Source organism: Salvelinus namaycush, chromosome 7 (genome assembly GCF_016432855.1).
Source record: "Salvelinus namaycush isolate Seneca chromosome 7, SaNama_1.0, whole genome shotgun sequence".
Classification (NCBI taxonomy): domain Eukaryota; kingdom Metazoa; phylum Chordata; class Actinopteri; order Salmoniformes; family Salmonidae; genus Salvelinus; species Salvelinus namaycush.
In genome coordinates this window covers 52,054,999-52,074,345 of record NC_052313.1, presented here as the reverse complement: position 1 = coordinate 52,074,345, position 19,347 = coordinate 52,054,999, and the positions used below count along the sequence as shown (strand labels likewise).

Genomic DNA, 19,347 nt, shown 5'->3' with positions numbered 1-19,347 from the left:
AAATACCATATAAAATACCAAATTATAAAATGTTTCATTTGACCACCAATTACTAATTTTATTCTAATCTGAGTCTTTTGAAAAAAATAATACAATAATTATTGTCATCAACTAATCAAAAGATCTATTCTTACGGATAAATTATATATGATTAGATACATGGGGAATGTTCCACTGGTCATAAAAAATGGAGGCATCAAGACTATTCACGTTAGGCCTCAAAACACTTTTTGGTCAATAAAATAAAAAATGATTGACTGGTGCTCCTAAAACGTCTCAGGTATGTAGAGACATTAACCAATTATTAGCACATTGAATAACAGCTTTCTAAGTGGTTTATGTAGCTGTTACAACTGACCCTGTGCATACTACCACTTGTGCCATAAAGGCCCATACTTCATGGCAGAGGACGCCACATGCTGTTATTGTTCCATGACCATACTATCCTAACCTCATTGGCTTTTCTTGTCTTGTTTCAGATAGAGGAGAACTCTAGTCATCCTTCATACCCAGCTGATGGGTATGTGTGAATGTGTTAGTGTAGATGTGTCAGGCCTTGCAGTGCTGAAGCAGCACAGAATGGTTTGTGGGTAATCCAGGAATACAGGCTGTACTGTGCTGTTACAGTAACGCCTGGAGAAACATGGAAAAAAAGGATTGGAAGAGTGAAAGCAATACACAAATAGTTCCACCTGCTAAGCTAAGTCCTGGAGTGCCACGGTGTATGCAGGCTTTTGTTACAACCCAGCTCTAACACACCTGATTCAACTAATTGTGGTTTAAGACCACAATCAATTAAATCAGGTGTGCTGGAGCAAAAGCCTGCATACACCGTGGCCCTCCAGGACCAGAGTTGCCCAACCTGTGCTTACACCCATACTATCCTCTCAGACCTATGATAAGTGTCTAAGGCAAGGGCTTGAGAGTTCAGACTGGGTACAATAAAGATGGCTGTGGTGTTATGTGCATGTCTGTGACAACGTGAGCGAAGCCTGGACATCTGAGGCTTGTGACCGCCATTCTGTGACTGGCTGCCTTGCTGTAGCAGCACGTAAATATTGGAGTTCACCACTGCTGAAGCCTCCAGTATTGACGGTGCTGTTGAAGCAAAGCATTGCCGTTCGACATCAGTCTATGAGCTACCTGGTTGAATTAAACAAATAGTTTATTTTTTATGTTTTATTTGTGTTCTTGATCAAATACATTCTCAATTCTATTTCAATTTAGAGAATTGTACTTTTGGAAATAGGAAATTGATGTCGAATAAAATATACTGTATAAAATTGAGACTAATGGTGAGGTGAAGCATATTGACATTATGGCCCTCAACATTATTATCCTTTGTCGCCATCTGCTGGTCAATCCAGTCTGACTCTCAGAGAATGGATCCATCTCAATAGTCTGAAGTCCACTGATATTACAGAACTGGACATGGAAAGGGAACCACTTTAGACTTTTGAGATGCACCCTGACACCGAGTTCACTTTTTCTTTCCTTCACCAAGCAGGCTCTGTGTGTCCTCTCTTCTGAGATGTTCTGCCCTGGGGGTTTCACTCAGTACAACGATCTCAGTATCCCTGCTCCTTTCAAACATGTAGTATTCAATCTTCTCCTCTTGGGAAACTGTCCTTGTGTCGATCAGGCGAAACCCATCCTTCAGAAGGGTGTCTACCAGCAGGCCCAGGACGTTGGTGCTGTTGAGAAGCTTTCTGTCATCCGGCTCAATAGTTACAAACCTGTAAGAGTAAAACAATGCAAGTTTGGTCTTTAAAAACTGTGCATAATATAGTGCTTTGAATAAACATACAAGAGTTATTACAGATCCAGTGTTTCCCCTAACATTACACAGTCGAGTGCCTATACACTAGGCAGCTACCTGCTCCCCCTGTCCCCCTCCTGCCCCCCGGACCTCTCACTTCCCCTCTGTGGCTCCTCCAATGTACAATCCCTCAGGGACATTCTACCTGCCCCAATGGACATTTACCCTGCCCCCACCCCCCAATGGACATGTATTAGTGTTACAGTTGTAAATATGTGTATATTTTAATTATTATTTGTATTGTTTCATTCACTTCTCTTTTTGACCTGCACTGTTGGAGCTCAGAGCTTAAGAATTTCACTGTACCCTGCAATTACAACTGCAACTCTGTGCATGTGACTAATAAACTCATCATACAGTATGGAGCCCTTGAGGAATTGGCCAATGGGAGACACTGAGATGGGTATAATAGCCTACAGGTGAGTGTAACTTCCCCTCACCTGGCAGAGAAGTCGTCCCTGGCTAGTTGGTCAGTCCCACATTGGAACACCATGTCGTGGTGAGAGGGTCTCTGGACCGGTACAGGATGAGGTGTGCTGGAGTTCTGAGGTAGGTGTGAGAAATTCCCATTCAGATTTGGATGTGTCACAAAAATGGATATCCTTGTCCCCAAAGCCTCCAGAGTTTTGTTGTTGGAGCAGAATATTTGGAAGAATCCGTGAGTTTCCTGGACAGAGAAGCGCAATTCTAGAACCTCAACTCTGGATCGATGGATGTTCCTCTCAACCCAAAGTGCCAATGGATACAAACCATAGAACTGTGCTTCTTGAGCCAAGCCATTGTAGTCAGAGAATTCTGCTGGCAAGGTGATTTGACCTGTCCTCATATAATCCAGGATGTATTTAAAGAAAGTCCAATCTCTATCTACAAAAACTTGTCCACTGATAACTTTAAAATCTGTGTCTTTGCCATCCAGGATCCTAGCTATTCTTGAGTCTTGGTGTCTTCTGAGAGTTGACAGAGTAGTGGTGAATTTTTGACCTCCAATATTGAATGATATTAAGTCCTGGGCACTCATGTTTAGATGACTGACAGTTTAAATCATTGCAGACAAGAATGGGTCTAAGGAGAGGAGTGGTATTCAGTGAACATATCCTGGCAACACCAACTGTAAACAAAACAAATCTCATGCTAGGTGAGGGCAGTCACATAACTTCAGTTGGAGAGGCTGGTGACAGTACAGAATGTTACCACCAGGGGCTAATATGAGCCACAAATTGAGATTGCTCATTGAGCCCCAATGGAGAAAATTGAGTAATAAAACACAGGAGGTTGGAGGCACCTTAATTGGGGAGGACGGGCTCTTGGTAATGGCTGGAGCGGAATAATATCAAATAAATCAAACACATGGTTACCATGTGTTTGATGCCATTCAATTCATTCGGTTACAGCCATAATTATGAGCTGTCCTCCCCTCAGAAACCTCAGGTGGTACTAAAGTTACTAAATGGAGTAGTGAGGTTGGCCACCCAGGTGGTTGGTTTGGCTCCAAACAGTAGACATTGGTCTAAAGTTACATCTACATTCATTCAACATGGGATTAGCAGTATCCTTTTTTTGTTGCATTGTTTTTTATGTTTTAGCTTTGTGTCTCTTTTATTCATAGTACCCTCCTGTCTGTTTAGTAAAGTAAATGACAGTGAGTGGCACTTAATCTGCACTCATCTGAAAAAAAACAGGAGGGGTAATATGTGAGAATATGTTTCTGTAGTTTCCCCAAGTTCAATATGATAATGTTTATTTAGTTGTAGGTAGTAAATTAAAGCAATGCTAAACAACAAAATGTAGTAGTGATTTTGTTTTTTGTTCAAATATTAGTGTAGCTACATTTGTGTGGATTAACAGTAAAGTCAATTCATTTTTTGTTTAATGTGTGAAGCATTGATCTTCAGTGATTCTTCATAATGAAGTCCTCCCTTTGGGCTCAAATCAAACCTATCTGTCAACAACAGCAAGCAATCAGTGTAAAGTAGCCAGCCATAGCATAGTTGATTAGCAAGTCGTTTGGTAATAATGTACACAGTATCTTCATTTGAGACTAAAAAACAACTGGATATATTGCAGCAATTTAAGGGTATCAACTAGTAACATTGCGCAACAATGTTGCAAGGAAGTCGGTTACACCAGGGGATGCACACATACTAGCCATAGGTCCTCCTCCCCCAATTGACAGGATTCCGTGGCTCCTCCTTGACGAGATTATCCCATCGCGGTGTATCACGTCTGGCCAGCCACCCTTCGGCAAAACAGCAGTACGTTTTCTCTTTTCCCACCGGAGCTTCAAGCGCAGGACTAGCTAAACATCCCGAACACAGACAGTAATGGCAGAAAACGCCGACTTGGATAACCACCGAATTAAGAGCTTCAAAAACAAGGGGCGCGATGTCGAGGTGAGAATCTAGCTAGGCTAACGTTAGCTGGCTGGCTAACTAGCCGTTAGCAACGAGTGCTAGCGAACACTCGGGGTTACCTTGCTCTCAATTCGGTTTGGTTGCTGCAGTATTCATTGTCCGTCCTTGTTGACGTTTTCTTTTTCTATAATGTGTCGCTGGTTATGATATATCATCCACATTCACTAACTAGCTAAAGTTTATCATGCGGAGCGGGCGCGGCTTTCGCAAGAAGGCCTGCTAGCTAGCCAGGAAAGTTGCTAACTCTGTGCTAGCAGCTAGCTAGGTTGTGAGAAACATATATTTTTGGAAATTAACTCTTTTGGCATCAACTAAACTAAATGAAAGTAATAGTTATAATTGGTAAAAGGCACCAGACAACTAACTATCTTGATGTTGGTCATAGGCATGACATTTGATATTTCGAGTTGGCAAGTCAGTCACTGTAACTTAACTGAGCTAGATACACTTACCAGCTAACCAAACCAGCTAATTATAGCTAGTTGTATGTGTCAAAATGGGCGGATGATGCACATTAACTGTTACAAAACAACTAGCACAACTCAACTTCCACGGCTGCAACAGCTGAGATTAAGCGTTATTAATCAGTTTATAATAATATACCCAGCTAACTAACTCATATGTGAATAAACAGCTTGCAATTCAATATCCCAGTGACCGCAGGGTGGGTGTTTAACAAACAGTGAGTTAGAGCAGTTGCACCATAAACACCATAGCACATCTGGAACTAAAGCTAATGATGCTACTGTCAACATGCAGCGGTCTAAGGCACTGCACCTCAGTGCTAGAGGCGTCACGACAGACCCTGCTTCGAATCCAGGCTGTATCACAACCTGCCGTGTTTGGAGTCCCATAGGGCGGTGCACGATTGGCCCAGCGTCGTCCGGGTTTGGCCTGGGTAGGCAGTCTTTGTAAATAAGAATTTGTTCTTAACTGACTTGCCTCCTTAAATAAAGGTAAAATTAAAACCCGATACTCAATGATTAGGGCCACACATTTAATTCAAAGGGACATGCCATTTCCCTTGTATCTGTATTGATCACACATCCTTAACATAAATTTTCCACTTTTGGGACTACATAACATGTTGACTATCCCATATTCTTATGTATTAGAAACACAGTAATCTCGGATGGAGGGCATGATGGATTACTGTCCATCTGGTATGTGCTATATTGAGCGGAGAGGAAACAAGTGCGACATGGTTGTTTTGAGGCCAGTGTGACTTGCACATGTCTGACGACCCACCAGCCCCGCTGACGAGCTTGCAGCAGCTAAGCCAAGAATACGAGATGGATCACTTGTTGTCAGAGACGAAAGGCCTTGTCCAGATACAGCCCCTATCCTTTAAGCACAGTAACCTATCAGATCTATAGAAGTGCCCCAGGCCAGGGCAACACACACTCACCCTGCTCCTATGGTGCTGAATTCTACTGCATCAGAGAGGACACACACACACACAGCATCTTCAATGAGATTTAGGCTGTGTTTAGACTTCAAGGAATGTTAAAAGCTGTAGGTTACAGAACCACAGAGGGCCACAGTGACTGCAGTGTATGACGTTGTTACAATACAATAATAATCCCAACATATAACAGGATACTCCACAATCAACATTGGCTATGCAGAATTAGTAGTATTCAAATGTAAAGAAAGGTTGAAGACCTCTGGTGTGTTGTCCAGGAGCTGAGGCAGTCTTCCCTCTCACAGGAAGTCACCCTCTTGTCCCAGCATGGAATGAGTGTCCCAGAGAAATGCCTGGAATTCCATAGATTTGATCGATCGTTGTTGAGTTTCAGAGGTCTCTGACTACCTCCTACCAGCTGGCCAGCTGAGCCACTCTCAGGCGTTCTCTCATGGCTGATTCACTATCCTCCCTAAACACAGTTCCCACAAAAGGCAGTGTTGACAAAACATTGTGTTCCGTCTTCAATAGATGGAGCGTTTCAAACACATACGGAACCACATCAGATTTTTACTGCGACCTTGAGTTCGGGTGTCAGGGCAGGGTTTTGCCAGCAGCAGCGGGTCACACCTTTGAGTTGGTGGATAAACATAAACAGAATCATTGCTTGCATGAGGGAGGTTACACAGCGTTAGTAATATGAACCAGGATGCCCCAACTGGCAATCAAGTTAACATGATCCTCTACCGCCTGTTGCCAACATGCAGCAGTACACTTGTAATCTAAAGCCCAGTCTGTAAACAAAATGGAGCCAGTTCCAATTGACTAACACTGCATGGGGTTTGTTTGAGTGTATGGGCTGTCTTTTTAATGCTCCAGTAGTTAGGCTCTTCTCTGACTGTTCTCCTCTCTCTTACAGACTATGCGAAGACATCGCAATGAAGTGACAGTGGAGCTGAGAAAGGTGAGCCGAGCATCTCAATTGACTGTTTATAGTTCAGTCGCATCCAATGGACTAACCCATTAGCCTATTTCTGCTCCTTCCCACACTGAAATTTGAAAGGCTAGATCTCCACACTATCCTCTTGAGTTTCACCCTTCACCTCTCCCACCCTACCACACCTCTCTGGTCTCTGTTTGTGTCCTGGCCCACTCCACAGATGCCATTCCAGGGCTGCCGTGTCTGTCATGTACCTCTTATTTTGGTATGCGTGGCACAACAGACAGGCACTGTCATTTTAATTGATACATGCAGGTCCTTTTTCCAGCCTGTTAAGTCTCTCTGGGACTTGGATGTTAGGTGGAAGCAGGGTTATATAAGTAATTCATCTTTATTTTGATGGGAAATGTTGCAGTCTCTTTATCAAATAGGCGGAGACAGAGCAGCCTGGTCCACCCCCTGCCCCTTATGGGCTGCTCTGTCTGCTGGGTCGTTTTGTTTCTAAATAGGTATGTGTGAGGAAACTACCCCCCCCTCTTATGCTCAGGTTGTTGTTGAAGAGTCAGGATGCCTTGGCTGTATTTAGGTCATCCCTCTCTTGCTCTCCCACCCTGTCAGAGAGGCCGGACTGGTCTTACCCCTCAGCCTTGGAGAGGGTTTCCCTCTCCTGGCCTGCGGAAGCGCAGAGCTCTGGCCAGGGGCCATTAAGCAGGTTCATCAAACACACAGGCTTGTCTTGAACGTATGACTCTATAACAGCTTTTCTGGGTAGAACCATGACCATTCCTCTGGATGTATGACTCTATAGCAGCTTCTCTGGGTAGAACCATGACCATTCCTCTGGATGTATGACTCTATAGCAGCTTCTCTGGGTAGAACCATGACCATTCCTCTGGATGTATGACTCTATAGCAGCTTCTCTGGGTAGAACCATGACTATTAGAGGGGATGGTGCCAAACTGAATTTAGATCAGCGTCTGGGGGGGACTTTCATTCCACTGGAATATGACTCTGAGCTAGAGCTGAGATGATACAATAAAAATGATTGACACCAACCATACCGGTCACTTATTGCAGGCATTTAGCTGATATCGTTCATTACGATAAGAAGCCTATATTAGAGAAAAGAGAAGTTTGAAATCAAATACATTTGCTAAAATGGATGATTTGAGAATGTACACGCATCATACTAGTAGTTTAAAGGATCATTTTAAACTGTGGTGCACATCAATGTTCTGAACTTATCATTATTGCATCAATTCAGACAATTTATTGCGGTATGGATTTTTGTCCATATCGCCCAGCTCTACTCTGAGCCCTTGGTTTTTGCTCTAAGGCCCCAACGTGTCCTCTGAATGCGACTTGCAGAAGTGTTTCAGGAAATCTGAGCTGACCAGCAGTTTTGTAGAAACATATATACAGGCCTGTATGATTTGACGAGAAGTGTGAGAGAACTTCTGTTTTTTTCTGCTAAAAAGCCATGTCCTACCCTTACAGAAGAGCAAACCACTAATGTAGGATGAGTGCCACAGCAGTTCTCTCATATAGCAGCATGTGTGCTGCAGAAGGGAACCGTCTGTGCAGAGATGGATGCATTCCTCCCTCGTGCTATCTGCCACTAACGTCACTGGGAGGTTATGGGAGCAGTCTTTACCTGTAGGAGTCAAGCAGGGAATCTGTTCCTTCACTGTGTGGGTGAATGTTTCCAATAGCATTCACTCCTATATTCCTTCTAGGATTCAACACTTAAAATGTATATATATATTATTTTCCCCCAGAACAAACGAGATGAGCACCTTCTGAAGAAGAGGAACGTTCCACAGGAGGAGAGCCTGGAAGACTCAGACATAGACTCTGACTTCAAAGGGGTGAGTCAGTCCTCATTCTCTCTCACACTACGACTTCAAGTTCAGGAATGACAGGAATATGTTTCCTAGCTCTAACCTTGCAACATGTAAACGCGTAGCTACAGAAAATCTCACAACTCTAGTTTTTTGTTTTGCAGCAAAATGTAACATTGGAAGCCATCTTACAGGTAAGCCTGCATTCTGTCAGTGTTGTTGATCCATCCCGTACATACATCTTGAACTGTTGGAGCTAATCTTGTGTTTCGCTCTCCTTCCTGTCAGAATGCTGTCAGTGACAACGGACTCATCCAGCTCAGTGCCGTGCAGGCAGCCAGAAAACTCCTGTCCAGTGACAGAAACCCCCCCATCGACGACTTGATTAAGTCCGGCATCCTACCCATCCTGGTCAAATGCCTGGAGAGGGACGATAAGTAAGTCTGCTTTATGGGGGGGGGGGGGAGAGACTGTATGGGTCATGGGGCACCTTTGCCCTGGAAGAGTAATTGAAAGATGAGGGTGGTAAATTGCCCCTGTGGTAATTCTGTGTGATGCCCCCGTTCAAAAGTCGGAGAAGTGCGAAAGGAGAGAAGGCTGAAAACCGGAGCGTGAATGAGTGGGTAGACTAGCCCCGTATGTGTCAGACTGCTCTCTCTCCATTCTCTCTCTCCATTGTCTCTCTGCATTCTCTGTCATGCTCTGGGGCTACTGGTGTGCCCTCCCTCTCCTCCGCATGGCTGGGCTGATGTGAACACTGTAGCAGGCTGCAGACACACAGACGGATAGGAGAGAAAGTGTGTGTTCCGCTCTACTGCTCTAGCGCTGCCCCACAGCTGACAGCTCTGTCTCTTCAGTGATGGGGAGCGATTAGGGGGGACTCCCCTGGACAGGGACTGGTGGATGGGGGTGGGATGAGGGGGGAAATGGATGGGCTTAATGTGCAGGGTGGGGTGTCAGGCTTGGACAGGCGCAGGGCTGCTGGAGACGTGGGGGATTTATGTGTTTTGTAGACAGGGGAGGGTAGGGGAGGTTGGGTGATAGAGGCAGGAGCGTGAGGCAACGCCAGAGAGAGACAGAGAGAGAGATAGATAGATATACACACACTACCGTTCAGAAGTTTGGGGTCACTTAGAAATGTCCTTGTTTTGAAAGAAAGCAAATTTTTTGTCCCTTCAAATAACATCAAATTGATCAGAAATACAGTGTAGACATTGTTAGTGTTGTAAATGACTATTGTAGCTGGAAACGGCTTATTTTTAATGGAATATCTACATGGGCGTACAGAGACTCATTATCAGCAACCATCACTCCTGTCTTCCAATGGCACGTTGTGTTAGCTAAACTTGGATTATCATTTTAAAAGGCTAATTGGTCATTCAAAAACCCTTTTGTAATTGTTAACACAGCTGAAAACTGTTGGGCTGATTAAAAAAGCAATAAAACAGGCCTTCTTCAGACTAGTTGAGTATCTGGAGCATCAGCATTTGTGGGTTTGATTACAGGCTCAAAATGGCCAGAAACAAATTACTTTCTTCTGAAACTCGTCAGTCTATTCTTGTTCTGAGAAATGAAGGCTATTCCATGCGAGAAATTGCCAAGAAACTGAAGATCTCGTACAACACTGTGTACTACTCACTTCACAGAACAGTGCAAACTGCCTCTAACCAGAATAGAAAGGAGTGGGAGGCCCCAGTGCACAACTGAGCAAGAGGACAAGTACATTAGTGTCTAGTTTGAGAAACGGATGCCTCAAGTCCTCAACTGGCAGCTTCATTAAATAGTACCTGCAAAACACCAGTTTCAACGTCAACAGTGAAGAGGCAACTCCGTGGATGCTGGCCTTCTAGGCAGTTTGCGCTAACACAAGGTGCCATTGGAACACAGGAGTGATGGTTGCTGATAATGGGCCTATGTAGATATTCCATAAAAAATCTGCCGTTTCCAGCTACAATAATCATTTACAACATTAATAATGTCTACACTTCATTTCTGATCAATTTGATGTTATTTTAATGGACAAAAATGTAGCTTTTCTTTCAAAAACAAGGGAATTTCTAAGTGACCCCAAACTTTTGTGTGTGTGTATATATATATATTTATATTAGACAGAGGTGGGGGTTAGTGGTGATGCAGGTTGATATGGATTGTTGATCAGTAGTCATGTGCTGTTGATGGGCTTATTGGTCGTGTTTTGTTGTCTGGGGACAGCTTCTGTTTGTCTCTTCATATAGCTAGGCTCATTTACTCTCTCCTCTTCCCCAGTCCCTCTCTCCAGTTTGAGGCTGCCTGGGCGTTGACCAACATAGCATCAGGGACGTCACAACAGACTCAAGCTGTTGTCAAATCTAGTAAGTAGTTTCTCGTTCTTCTGTGGCCCAGTTTCAAACTGACCCATCAGGCATACATAATGGACCTGTCTATATGAGCCAACCTATCCATCTGGTTCCTGGTATAGAAACGCCTGCTCTCAACTGTCTTCCCCATCTCTCTGTCTCTTGTCTGCCAGACCCTCACTCTACCTCTTGTCTAACTAATCTCTCTCTACCTCTAATTTATGTCTCTCTCTCTACATCTAACTGATGTCTCTCTCTACCTCTGTCTAACTGATGTCTCGGTCTCTCTCTGTTGTCTGCAACGTTGTCTAACATATGGGTCTGCCTTTCTCTCTACATGTCCAGATGCTGTGCCTCTATTCCTGCGGCTGCTACAATCTCCTCACCAGAACGTATGCGAACAGGCCGTGTGGGCGCTAGGCAACATCATCGGTGAGTGATGGCTCACACACATGCATACACACACTGCCGATGCCAGTCAATGACACACCTGTGTTCTTCCCGTGCAGGCGATGGGCCGCAGTGCAGGGATTACGTAATCTCCCTGGGTGTGGTCAAGCCCCTGCTGTCGTTTATTAACCCCTCCATCCCCATAACCTTCCTCCGCAACGTCACCTGGGTCATTGTCAACCTCTGCCGCAACAAGGACCCACCACCCCCCATGGAGACAGTACAGGAGGTAAGACAGACAGAGGTGTGAGACCCAGCACAGTCATTCAATCTAACTGAATTTCTTTGATATCCATCTTGTCTCATCCCTGCAACGGGCTCGAGAGAGGCGAAGGTCGAGTCAAGCGTCCTCCGAAACATGACCCGCAAAACCGCGCTTCTTAACACCTGCCCGCTTCACCTGGAAGCCAGCTGCACCAATGTGTTGGAGGAAACACCGTCCAACTGACGACCGAAGTCAGCCTGCAGGCGCCCAGCCTGCAACGAGTCGCTTTAGCGCGATGATCCAAGTAAAGCCCCCCCGGCCAGTCCCTCCCCTAACCCAGACGACACTGGGCCAATTGTAAGGCAGGGACTCCTGGTCACGGCCGGTTGTGACACAGCCTGGAATCAAACCCGGGTCTGTAGTGACATCTCAAGCACTGCGATGCAGTTCCTTAGACTGCTGCGCCACTCGGGAGGCCAATCTGACTGAATTATGATCTTCACATAGACATTTGTATCGTAAATTTTAGCTGAACCCTTTGCCCAACAGTTCTGGCTGTGTTCCATGTGTTTGGCTCTGAGGACAATCAGACGATGGGGGGTTTGATTAGGGAAAGTGGTCTGGCCTGGTTCTGGAGGTCTGCAGTGTCTGCCTGCTGAAACAGAAAACACCATGGGTCCTGTCTGTTGATCTGCTCAATAGAGTCGCCTCATTATTACGCCTCCACTCATTATGCCTGACTCTCTCTCCTCTCTACCTCTTCCAGATTCTACCTGCTCTCTGTGTATTGATATACCACACTGATATAAATGTAAGTATCACCCTACTATCACAGCAGCAAAGCTAGTTGCTTTGCCATTTCCTATGGAAATTCCCTGGTTCTAACGCCGTCCTCTCTCTCTGTGATCAGATCCTAGTGGATACAGTGTGGGCCTTGTCCTATCTCACAGACGGAGGGAATGAACAGATCCAGATGGTCATCGACTCGGGGGTCGTCCCCTTCCTCGTCCCCCTGCTCAGCCACCAAGAGGTCAAAGTTCAGGTATGTCTGCTTCCTTTCCCCTGATTGGAAGTAGGATTAGGGCTGTTACGGTGACCGTATTACCGCCACATCAATGGTCATTAGTCATGTCCCACTTGACCGTTTAGTCAGGGTAACTAGGCTTCTCAAGCTCTGATGCTGCTGCTGGTAATTAGTAGCCTACCAAACTTGCTAACTGCCTGGTACTCAGCACTCTATTGTCCCTTGAATAACTCTGAAATCAGTGCAAATGTATTTGAAAATCTAATCAAACACTTCATGAGAGCTCATGTTGCGCAACATTTTAATAGGCTATGCAATTGCGTGAGAAAACAGTGATGGCTTCTATTAAAAAGAGGATCCCATCAGCTTTCTATTGGCTAGGCCTACTATATTTATTTCTCAACTTTCCTAATATTAAGCACATTGCTTCTCTTTACAACAGGAGTATAGGCTACCTGCCTGGCATGAAAATAAACCACGGGGAAAGCGTCCTTCATTCGCTATACAAGTGCATAGATTGCATAATTTTTTTCCCCCTACACCTGTTCCGAGACAGCATTAAATCAAGAATAGTCTGATGGGTGACAATATTAGCCTATCAATTGTGAGTGATGCCCAGCGTGTGCAGTAAGACAAACAGCACATGCTTTTTTTGCCCGACTTTTTGCAATCACCTCATGTAGCCTAGCCCATGGGCCTATATGTTTTGATAAGGTTTGTATCACAACTAAAGTGGCCAAATAACTTCTTAAAATGAAGCACATGAATCTGCTTTACAACCGGTGTAGTCTAACTGGCATACATAGGTGGCGCTTGAGTTTCAAGTTTGAGGAATTACATTTTCACCATAGAAATGCACCTTTTTTAATATTAAAGCATTACATGCAGAATCACATTTACGTTCACTTTGAGAACAGTTTTCCTGCTAATTGATTGCATTTTGGAACATTCATGCTTATAGCCTACTGCCGTGTGCGCTTTGCTGCACTTATGTGATGAAATAGCCTAATAGTTTATTTTAAGATAAATGCTCTGATCTGTTGCATCAACCACATTGCTTTTAATTTTTTTTTGATGCGAGTGGTTTTATTAATTTGGGCTTTATCGCATTCCACCACGGTCCCAGAGTATGTTGAGAATAATTATTTATTTCACAGAAGGACACGCTGACCAACAGAATAGGTAAAGTTTTGTACTATGGGGGATAGTAGATTGACATAGGATAGTGGTTTTGCTGTTCGTTAGGCCTACTCATCTTGTTGGCTGATGAAAAGTAAATGTGGACAGTTCTAACATAAGAGCGATGCGCGCAGTTGCGTCACGATGTGTCTGTCTTCACTTGTAGCCTTCTGCTTAGCTGAGAAGGACCTGATCACGTGACAGGCATTGGCTAATTAATAAGACTTGAAATATGAGAGAACCACGTGAGGGGGGAGGTGCTTTGGAGCCCGGCAGCCGGGAGAAAGGATTTATAATTGTTATATTCAGCCCAAGGGCACAACGGCCACTTTGGCGGCAGAAGGCATAGATTTTTTTTAGGGGATTACGGCCACACAGGGGGATGCCGCTGGGAAATTTGAGGCCTGTTGAGAATATTATCAAGTGCTTGTCAAATTGTGAATGAGAGACTGATGGTGTGCAGCCTGCACCAGAAACAGAGCTCATGCCATTCATGCGACTTTTCAAATCATCATTAGTCGCATCATGCAGCCTTAGAATGTATTAAAAATGAAAACATATCTCCCAATGTTGGTGTATCAACTAAAGTTGCATACATAACTAAATTAAACCTATAGGAGTACCTGTTTTTTTTTTAAATTGCTCAACACAGAATAGCCGCATTTGCAAACAACTTAAATTGTTTGGAGAAAATATCCTTTATTTAATTTAGTTATGTTCAATTGTGTTCTTCATACTATAAAATAATGCCATGGAATTCTAAGTAAATCTAGTCTGCTAAACTAGTGTAGCCCACAGCCATATGGCATAGCCAGGTCAGGACCTAACATAAGGACAACTCGGAGTATGCCATTCTGTTCTTCTGAAATAGACTACATTTTCTTTAGAGCTGTCTAAAATAGTGGATTTATTGTGAAGGTGTAGGCTATATTACATGGATTTATTAGATGTTCCAAAGGTCTGCATCAGTGTCTTGTAGGCTATGCGTGGAAGCCAGGAGATGCTAAATGTGTTTATGTTAAGTAAAGGTCAATTACCGTGTGAATGACAGTTTATTTGCTTGACAATCACCGGCTGACAAAATTTCATGCCCGCCTCAGCCCTAAGTAGGATGAAGTCGCCCCTACCCTGATCTAAGGTCAGTTTCCAGTTTTCCCTCTAATGGTTGAGGTTAGGCTTGTGGGAAGGGTAATATACCTGGAACTTACTGTACGGAATGTGTGACGTCATTAACCACCTATGATGTCATATCCTGTAGACTGCAGCTCTGAGGGCAGTGGGGAACATTGTGACGGGGACAGACGAGCAGACGCAGGTGGTGCTCAACTGTGACGTCCTCTCGCACTTCCCCAACCTGCTCACACACCCCAAGGAGAAGATCAACAAGGTAACAGCCACACGTTTAGATGCTTATGGTGGCATATGTTTGTTTTGCTGTAACTAAGTCCTGTAGCGTTGCAATGGGATGGACCCCAGTGTCGTTTATTTCCAACAGTATCTATACCTCTGTGTACCGGTCTCAGTCGTACTCATGTGGTCCATGGTGTGCGTGTCTGTGGGTTTCTCTCAGCTGAATGGCTTCCTGTGTGTGTGTGTATCCCTCCCGCCCACTAGGAGGCGGTGTGGTTCCTGTCCAACATCACAGCAGGCAACCAGCAGCAGGTGCAGGCCGTCATCGACGCTGGCCTGCTGCCCATGATCATCCACCAGCTGGCTAAGGTGAGTCACTGAGCCCTTATGTAGCCCTACGAAGCATTATGTAGCCCAAATGTCCTTGTGGAGATCTGTAAGGAACACTAGCCTAACCACTGACAACCTCTCTCTGTGTTTGTCTGCAGGGAGACTTTGGCACACAGAAGGAGGCAGCCTGGGCCATCAGCAACTTGACAATAAGTGGAAGAAAAGATCAGGTATGTTCTACCAGGGCTGCTTCCATCAATACCCAATCCATACAGCGTTGTGTTTTATATGGTCCTGATTGGCTGGTTAAGTTCACCTGTCTGTAGGCAAAGCAAGGCCCTGATAGGCTGATCTGCTATGTTCTACCCGACCCTATAGGTGGAGTACCTGGTGCAGCAGAATGTGGTTCCTCCGTTCTGCAGCCTGCTGTCTGTTAAGGACTCCCAGGTGGTTCAGGTGGTCCTAGACGGCCTCAAGAACGTCCTCATCATGGCCGGGGACGAGGCCAGCACCATCGCTGAGATCATAGAGGAGTGTGGAGGTCAGTGTGTGTGTGTCAGTTCACCATGTTGCCATTGTATGACAGTGTAGTGTTGCTACTGTGAAGCACACATTCTAGATTGATTCACTGTGATGGACTTTCATGCTAATTTCTCTCTGCCCATCAGGTCTAGAGAAGATCGAGAACCTTCAGCAGCATGAAAACGAGGACATCTACAAACTAGCCTTCGAGATCATCGACCAGTACTTCTCAGGAGACGATGTGAGTACCTCTGCTCTGACAGAAGCCCTACAGTTTGCACACCGTTAGAACCCAGCGCTGTCCTGACAGTGCTGTGCTGGGTGTAGGATGTGTGCTACAGAAACGCAGGGCCTTTTTCCTCCACTTCCTCTGTCAATGGGGTAAGATGGAGGAATCGGCTATAGGCCTTGCTACATAATTCTATATAAAATCGAATGAAAAATTGACCTATGTTTTCTGTAGTGACAATGAATCTCGTCTCCACTCTGTGTGTTTGTTCATCTATGGCACCACCCTGATCCATTTCTTCTTTTCCTTCTCTCTTTTTAGATTGACGAGGATCCCAGCTTGATCCCCGAAGCCACTCAGGGCGGAACCTTCAACTTTGACCCCGCCACCAACCTGCAAGCAAAGGAGTTCAAGTTTTAAAGGCAATCGTCCACCTAGTAGGTCTAACTCTCTAGCTGCTCTGAACCCTCCAGTCACCTCCTTCCCAACATCAATCACTGACTCACTAACAACAACAGTTCAAGCACTGAAGGAAGGATCATTGTTATCCATCTCTTTTCAAGCATCTCACAGCGATGCTTATAAATGTTCCAGAAAGAGAAAACTGTCCGTCATTCCTGCAGTTGCCAAAAAGTTGCTATTATCCCCTCTTACGCAGACATGTTCACACACACATACACCCTGAAGAGACTGAAGTCATCTGTGTGCATGGACCAATGATCTTGTTCTACCAATCATCATATCAGCAAAGAAGAGGAATGGTCTCATTTAAAGGCGTGCTCTTTCTCTGGAGTCTGGTCTCATGGTCTGGGATCAGAGCACGTTGGGCACAGCGACTGAAGACACTCAACCTCCGAGTTAATTGACTCTTTTGAGGAGTACGGACAGCATCTAGGCCGTCCTTTGTTAAACATTCTAATTGATGACCTCATCAAAGGGCTGTTAATTATTCAGTCCTCATTGAACTACAGTTTTTTTGGAACAGAACACTGAGAATGAATGCTCTCAAAACCCTTCTCAGAGGGTAGAGAAGTGAGCAGTTGCCATATACCCAAGTGGACTGAACAGAATTCAACAACCACCCACCACTATAATATTATCCCTTTTTCCTTTTAGTTGTGAAATCATCATGAAAAACAATGGATTTAAAGTACAAAAAATATATATTTAAAATTATGCAACAGGGAAATTCTGAAATGAATAACAAGGAAGACTTTGTAGCATTGATCTATGGATGGCTTGCTGGTGGAATGGTTTTTGGGTTGAGAGGAGGGGGAAGGGGAATGGAGTTGAGCTGGAACCAAACGCACCTCTCCTCAGAACCTCTAAACTGGGTTTTGGATTAGTCCCTCTTACCAGGTTCTATCCTCTGAACGAGAAACCCCTCAACAACGAATAAGCCTTAAAAACCAGGCTTCAACTGGGCTTTTCCAAAAGACACATCTCCTCTTGCAGGGGAGACATATCGTCGGACATTGAATTTAATGACTCAAGAATTTGAGAAAATATTTTGGAAAGATATATCGGTAGAGGGACAGAGAAAGACAATGTAACACTGATTTCATCTGTGTAGATTCCACATCTGCAGTTTCTATTCAGTCTTATGCACACTTCAGAGTCACCCCTCCCTCTGCTTACTGTGTGTGGAAAGCAATGTTTGCTTCAATAAGTCAAAGCTATGGTTGCATTGCAATGGTCCATTGACCATACAGTTGTTCTATATGCTACATCTAATTATACAATTTAAGAGTATTTCCAACTGTCTGAAGTTCGGTCTGTACAAAGCAGCTGCATTTTGCCAGTCATCCATCGATCGGTTCACTTTGCGAGGCTGTAATGTTTTTACTGTTAAAAGATTAACAGGGAAGTTTGTTTTTAAACGTGTAACGTGATCGATGACTTGATTGAAAATTCTCTTGTGAACTGGACTTTTGTCTTGATTTCCCTCAAGCATTTATTTGTGAAAGGACCGGAAAAAACAAAAATTACATTTGGACTAATGTAGTTATGTTTTGGCTGCTAACTACTGAGAAGGAATGGGGATTATTTCAGGGGAGCGGCCCACGCCTTTTTGGACTAGCCATTCACAACTGATGAACAAAGTCTAGCTGGTGTACAGTCATTGATCTAGATTCTAGAGACATAGAATGAGAGCCACTTTAAAGAATGGAATTTTTTGTCTTGTATCAGAAACTGATACAAGCTTATGCTTTTGGGCAAGATTTTTACTTGCTAACGAAACATGTACTAAAGACGAAAAAGCAACAGATAGCATTTTGGCCTCTGTCTTACTTTTTATACATTTTAGAATCCATATCTCTTTAAGGTGGCTCACAATGTTCCTTTCAACTCTTGTGCATATTAAAGAAAATGAGTTGAAATCCATTTTGCCTTTTGTTTTTTAATTTTGGTAACCTATGTTTATTGCACTAGGTAGACTGAGAACCATGGCAAATGCACACTGTTTATTTGGATCCCCATTTCGTTTTTGCAGAAGCAGCAGCTACTCTTCCCGGGGTCTACAAAACTGATAGAGAAGGACAGTCGCACAAATGTAAAATACCAGTGGTGGAAGAAGTACCCAATTGTCACACTTGAGTAAAAGTAAAGATACCTTAATAGAAAATGACTCAAGTGAAGTGAAAGTCACCCAGTAAAATAATACTTGAGTAAGTCTAAAAGTATGGGTTTTAAATGTACTTAAGTATCAAAAGTATAAATAATTTCAAATTCCTTATTATGTAAACCAGACAGCACCATTTTCTTTTTTTCTTAAATTTACGGATAGCCAGGGGCACACTCCAATACTCAGACAATTTAGAAATGAAGCATTTATTTAGTGAGTCGGTCAGATCATAAGCATTAGGGGTGACTAGAGTTGTTCACTTGATAAGTGTGGGAAATTAACAATTTTCTGTCCTGCTAAGCATTCAAAAGGTAATGGGTACTTTTGGGTGTCAGGATAAATGTATGGAGTAAAAAGTACATTATTTTCTTTTGGAATGTAGTGAAGTAAAAGTAGTCAATATGAATAGTGAAGTGCAGATACCCAAAACTACTTAAGTACTTTACACCACTGTAAAATACGATATACAAACAATATAAAAAGTTTGACTATTCAAATATACTATGCTTTATTTATACTATTGTCAATCGCTGTCCAATCTGCTGTCCGAGGTCCTGATTCCTGACTCCTGGCTTAATCTACATTCGGCGTGGCAAGATGGTCGACTGACCGCTCTAACAATTTCGCAAAGGCGAAAGGCTTGCGGCAGGCGAGAACATTCTAGCCAATGAAAGTGCAGA

The 19,347-nt window shown here is 43.9% G+C and overlaps 2 protein-coding genes across 3 annotated transcripts; one reads left to right on the top strand and one right to left on the bottom strand.

Moving 5' to 3' along the window:
• Positions 1-917: 917 nt before the first annotated feature.
• Positions 918-16,457, bottom strand: LOC120051405 (putative potassium channel regulatory protein). The gene is made up of 3 exons (XM_038998248.1): positions 14,819-16,457; positions 2,260-2,927; positions 918-1,736 (listed from the first exon to the last, which is right to left on the bottom strand). Exons 2-3 carry the CDS (start codon positions 2,835-2,837, stop codon positions 1,481-1,483), a joined length of 834 nt encoding a protein of 277 aa, XP_038854176.1. The 5' UTR covers positions 2,838-2,927; positions 14,819-16,457; the 3' UTR covers positions 918-1,480.
• Positions 3,996-18,426, top strand: LOC120051404 (importin subunit alpha-4-like). 2 transcript variants are annotated; one of them, XM_038998247.1, is made up of 16 exons: positions 3,996-4,209; positions 6,555-6,599; positions 8,354-8,443; positions 8,581-8,610; positions 8,705-8,853; positions 10,682-10,767; positions 11,098-11,184; positions 11,262-11,431; positions 12,174-12,218; positions 12,318-12,449; positions 14,869-14,997; positions 15,225-15,329; positions 15,449-15,520; positions 15,669-15,831; positions 15,959-16,053; positions 16,363-18,426. In XM_038998247.1, exons 1-16 carry the CDS (start codon positions 4,141-4,143, stop codon positions 16,459-16,461), a joined length of 1,566 nt encoding a protein of 521 aa, XP_038854175.1. In that variant the 5' UTR covers positions 3,996-4,140; the 3' UTR covers positions 16,462-18,426. The 2 variants fall into 2 exon arrangements, with proteins under 2 accessions (XP_038854175.1, XP_038854174.1); XM_038998246.1 differs by having other exon boundaries at positions 11,092-11,184.
• Positions 18,427-19,347: the final 921 nt, after the last annotated feature.

Bases quoted from the DNA above. Each gene is read 5' to 3' on its own strand.
- LOC120051405 (XM_038998248.1), bottom strand. From the start codon at position 2,837: ATGAGTGCCCAGGACTTAATATCATTCAATATTGGAGGTCAAAAATTC. The intron at 1,737-2,259 runs GTGAGGGGAAGT...TTACTCTTACAG, and splicing joins AGGGACGACTTCTCTGCCAG to GTTTGTAACTATTGAGCCGG.
- LOC120051404 (XM_038998246.1), top strand. From the start codon at position 4,141: ATGGCAGAAAACGCCGACTTGGATAACCACCGAATTAAGAGCTTCAAA. The intron at 11,185-11,261 runs GTGAGTGATGGC...CTTCCCGTGCAG, and splicing joins GGCGCTAGGCAACATCATCG to GCGATGGGCCGCAGTGCAGG. The intron at 14,998-15,224 runs GTAACAGCCACA...CCCGCCCACTAG, and splicing joins CCAAGGAGAAGATCAACAAG to GAGGCGGTGTGGTTCCTGTC.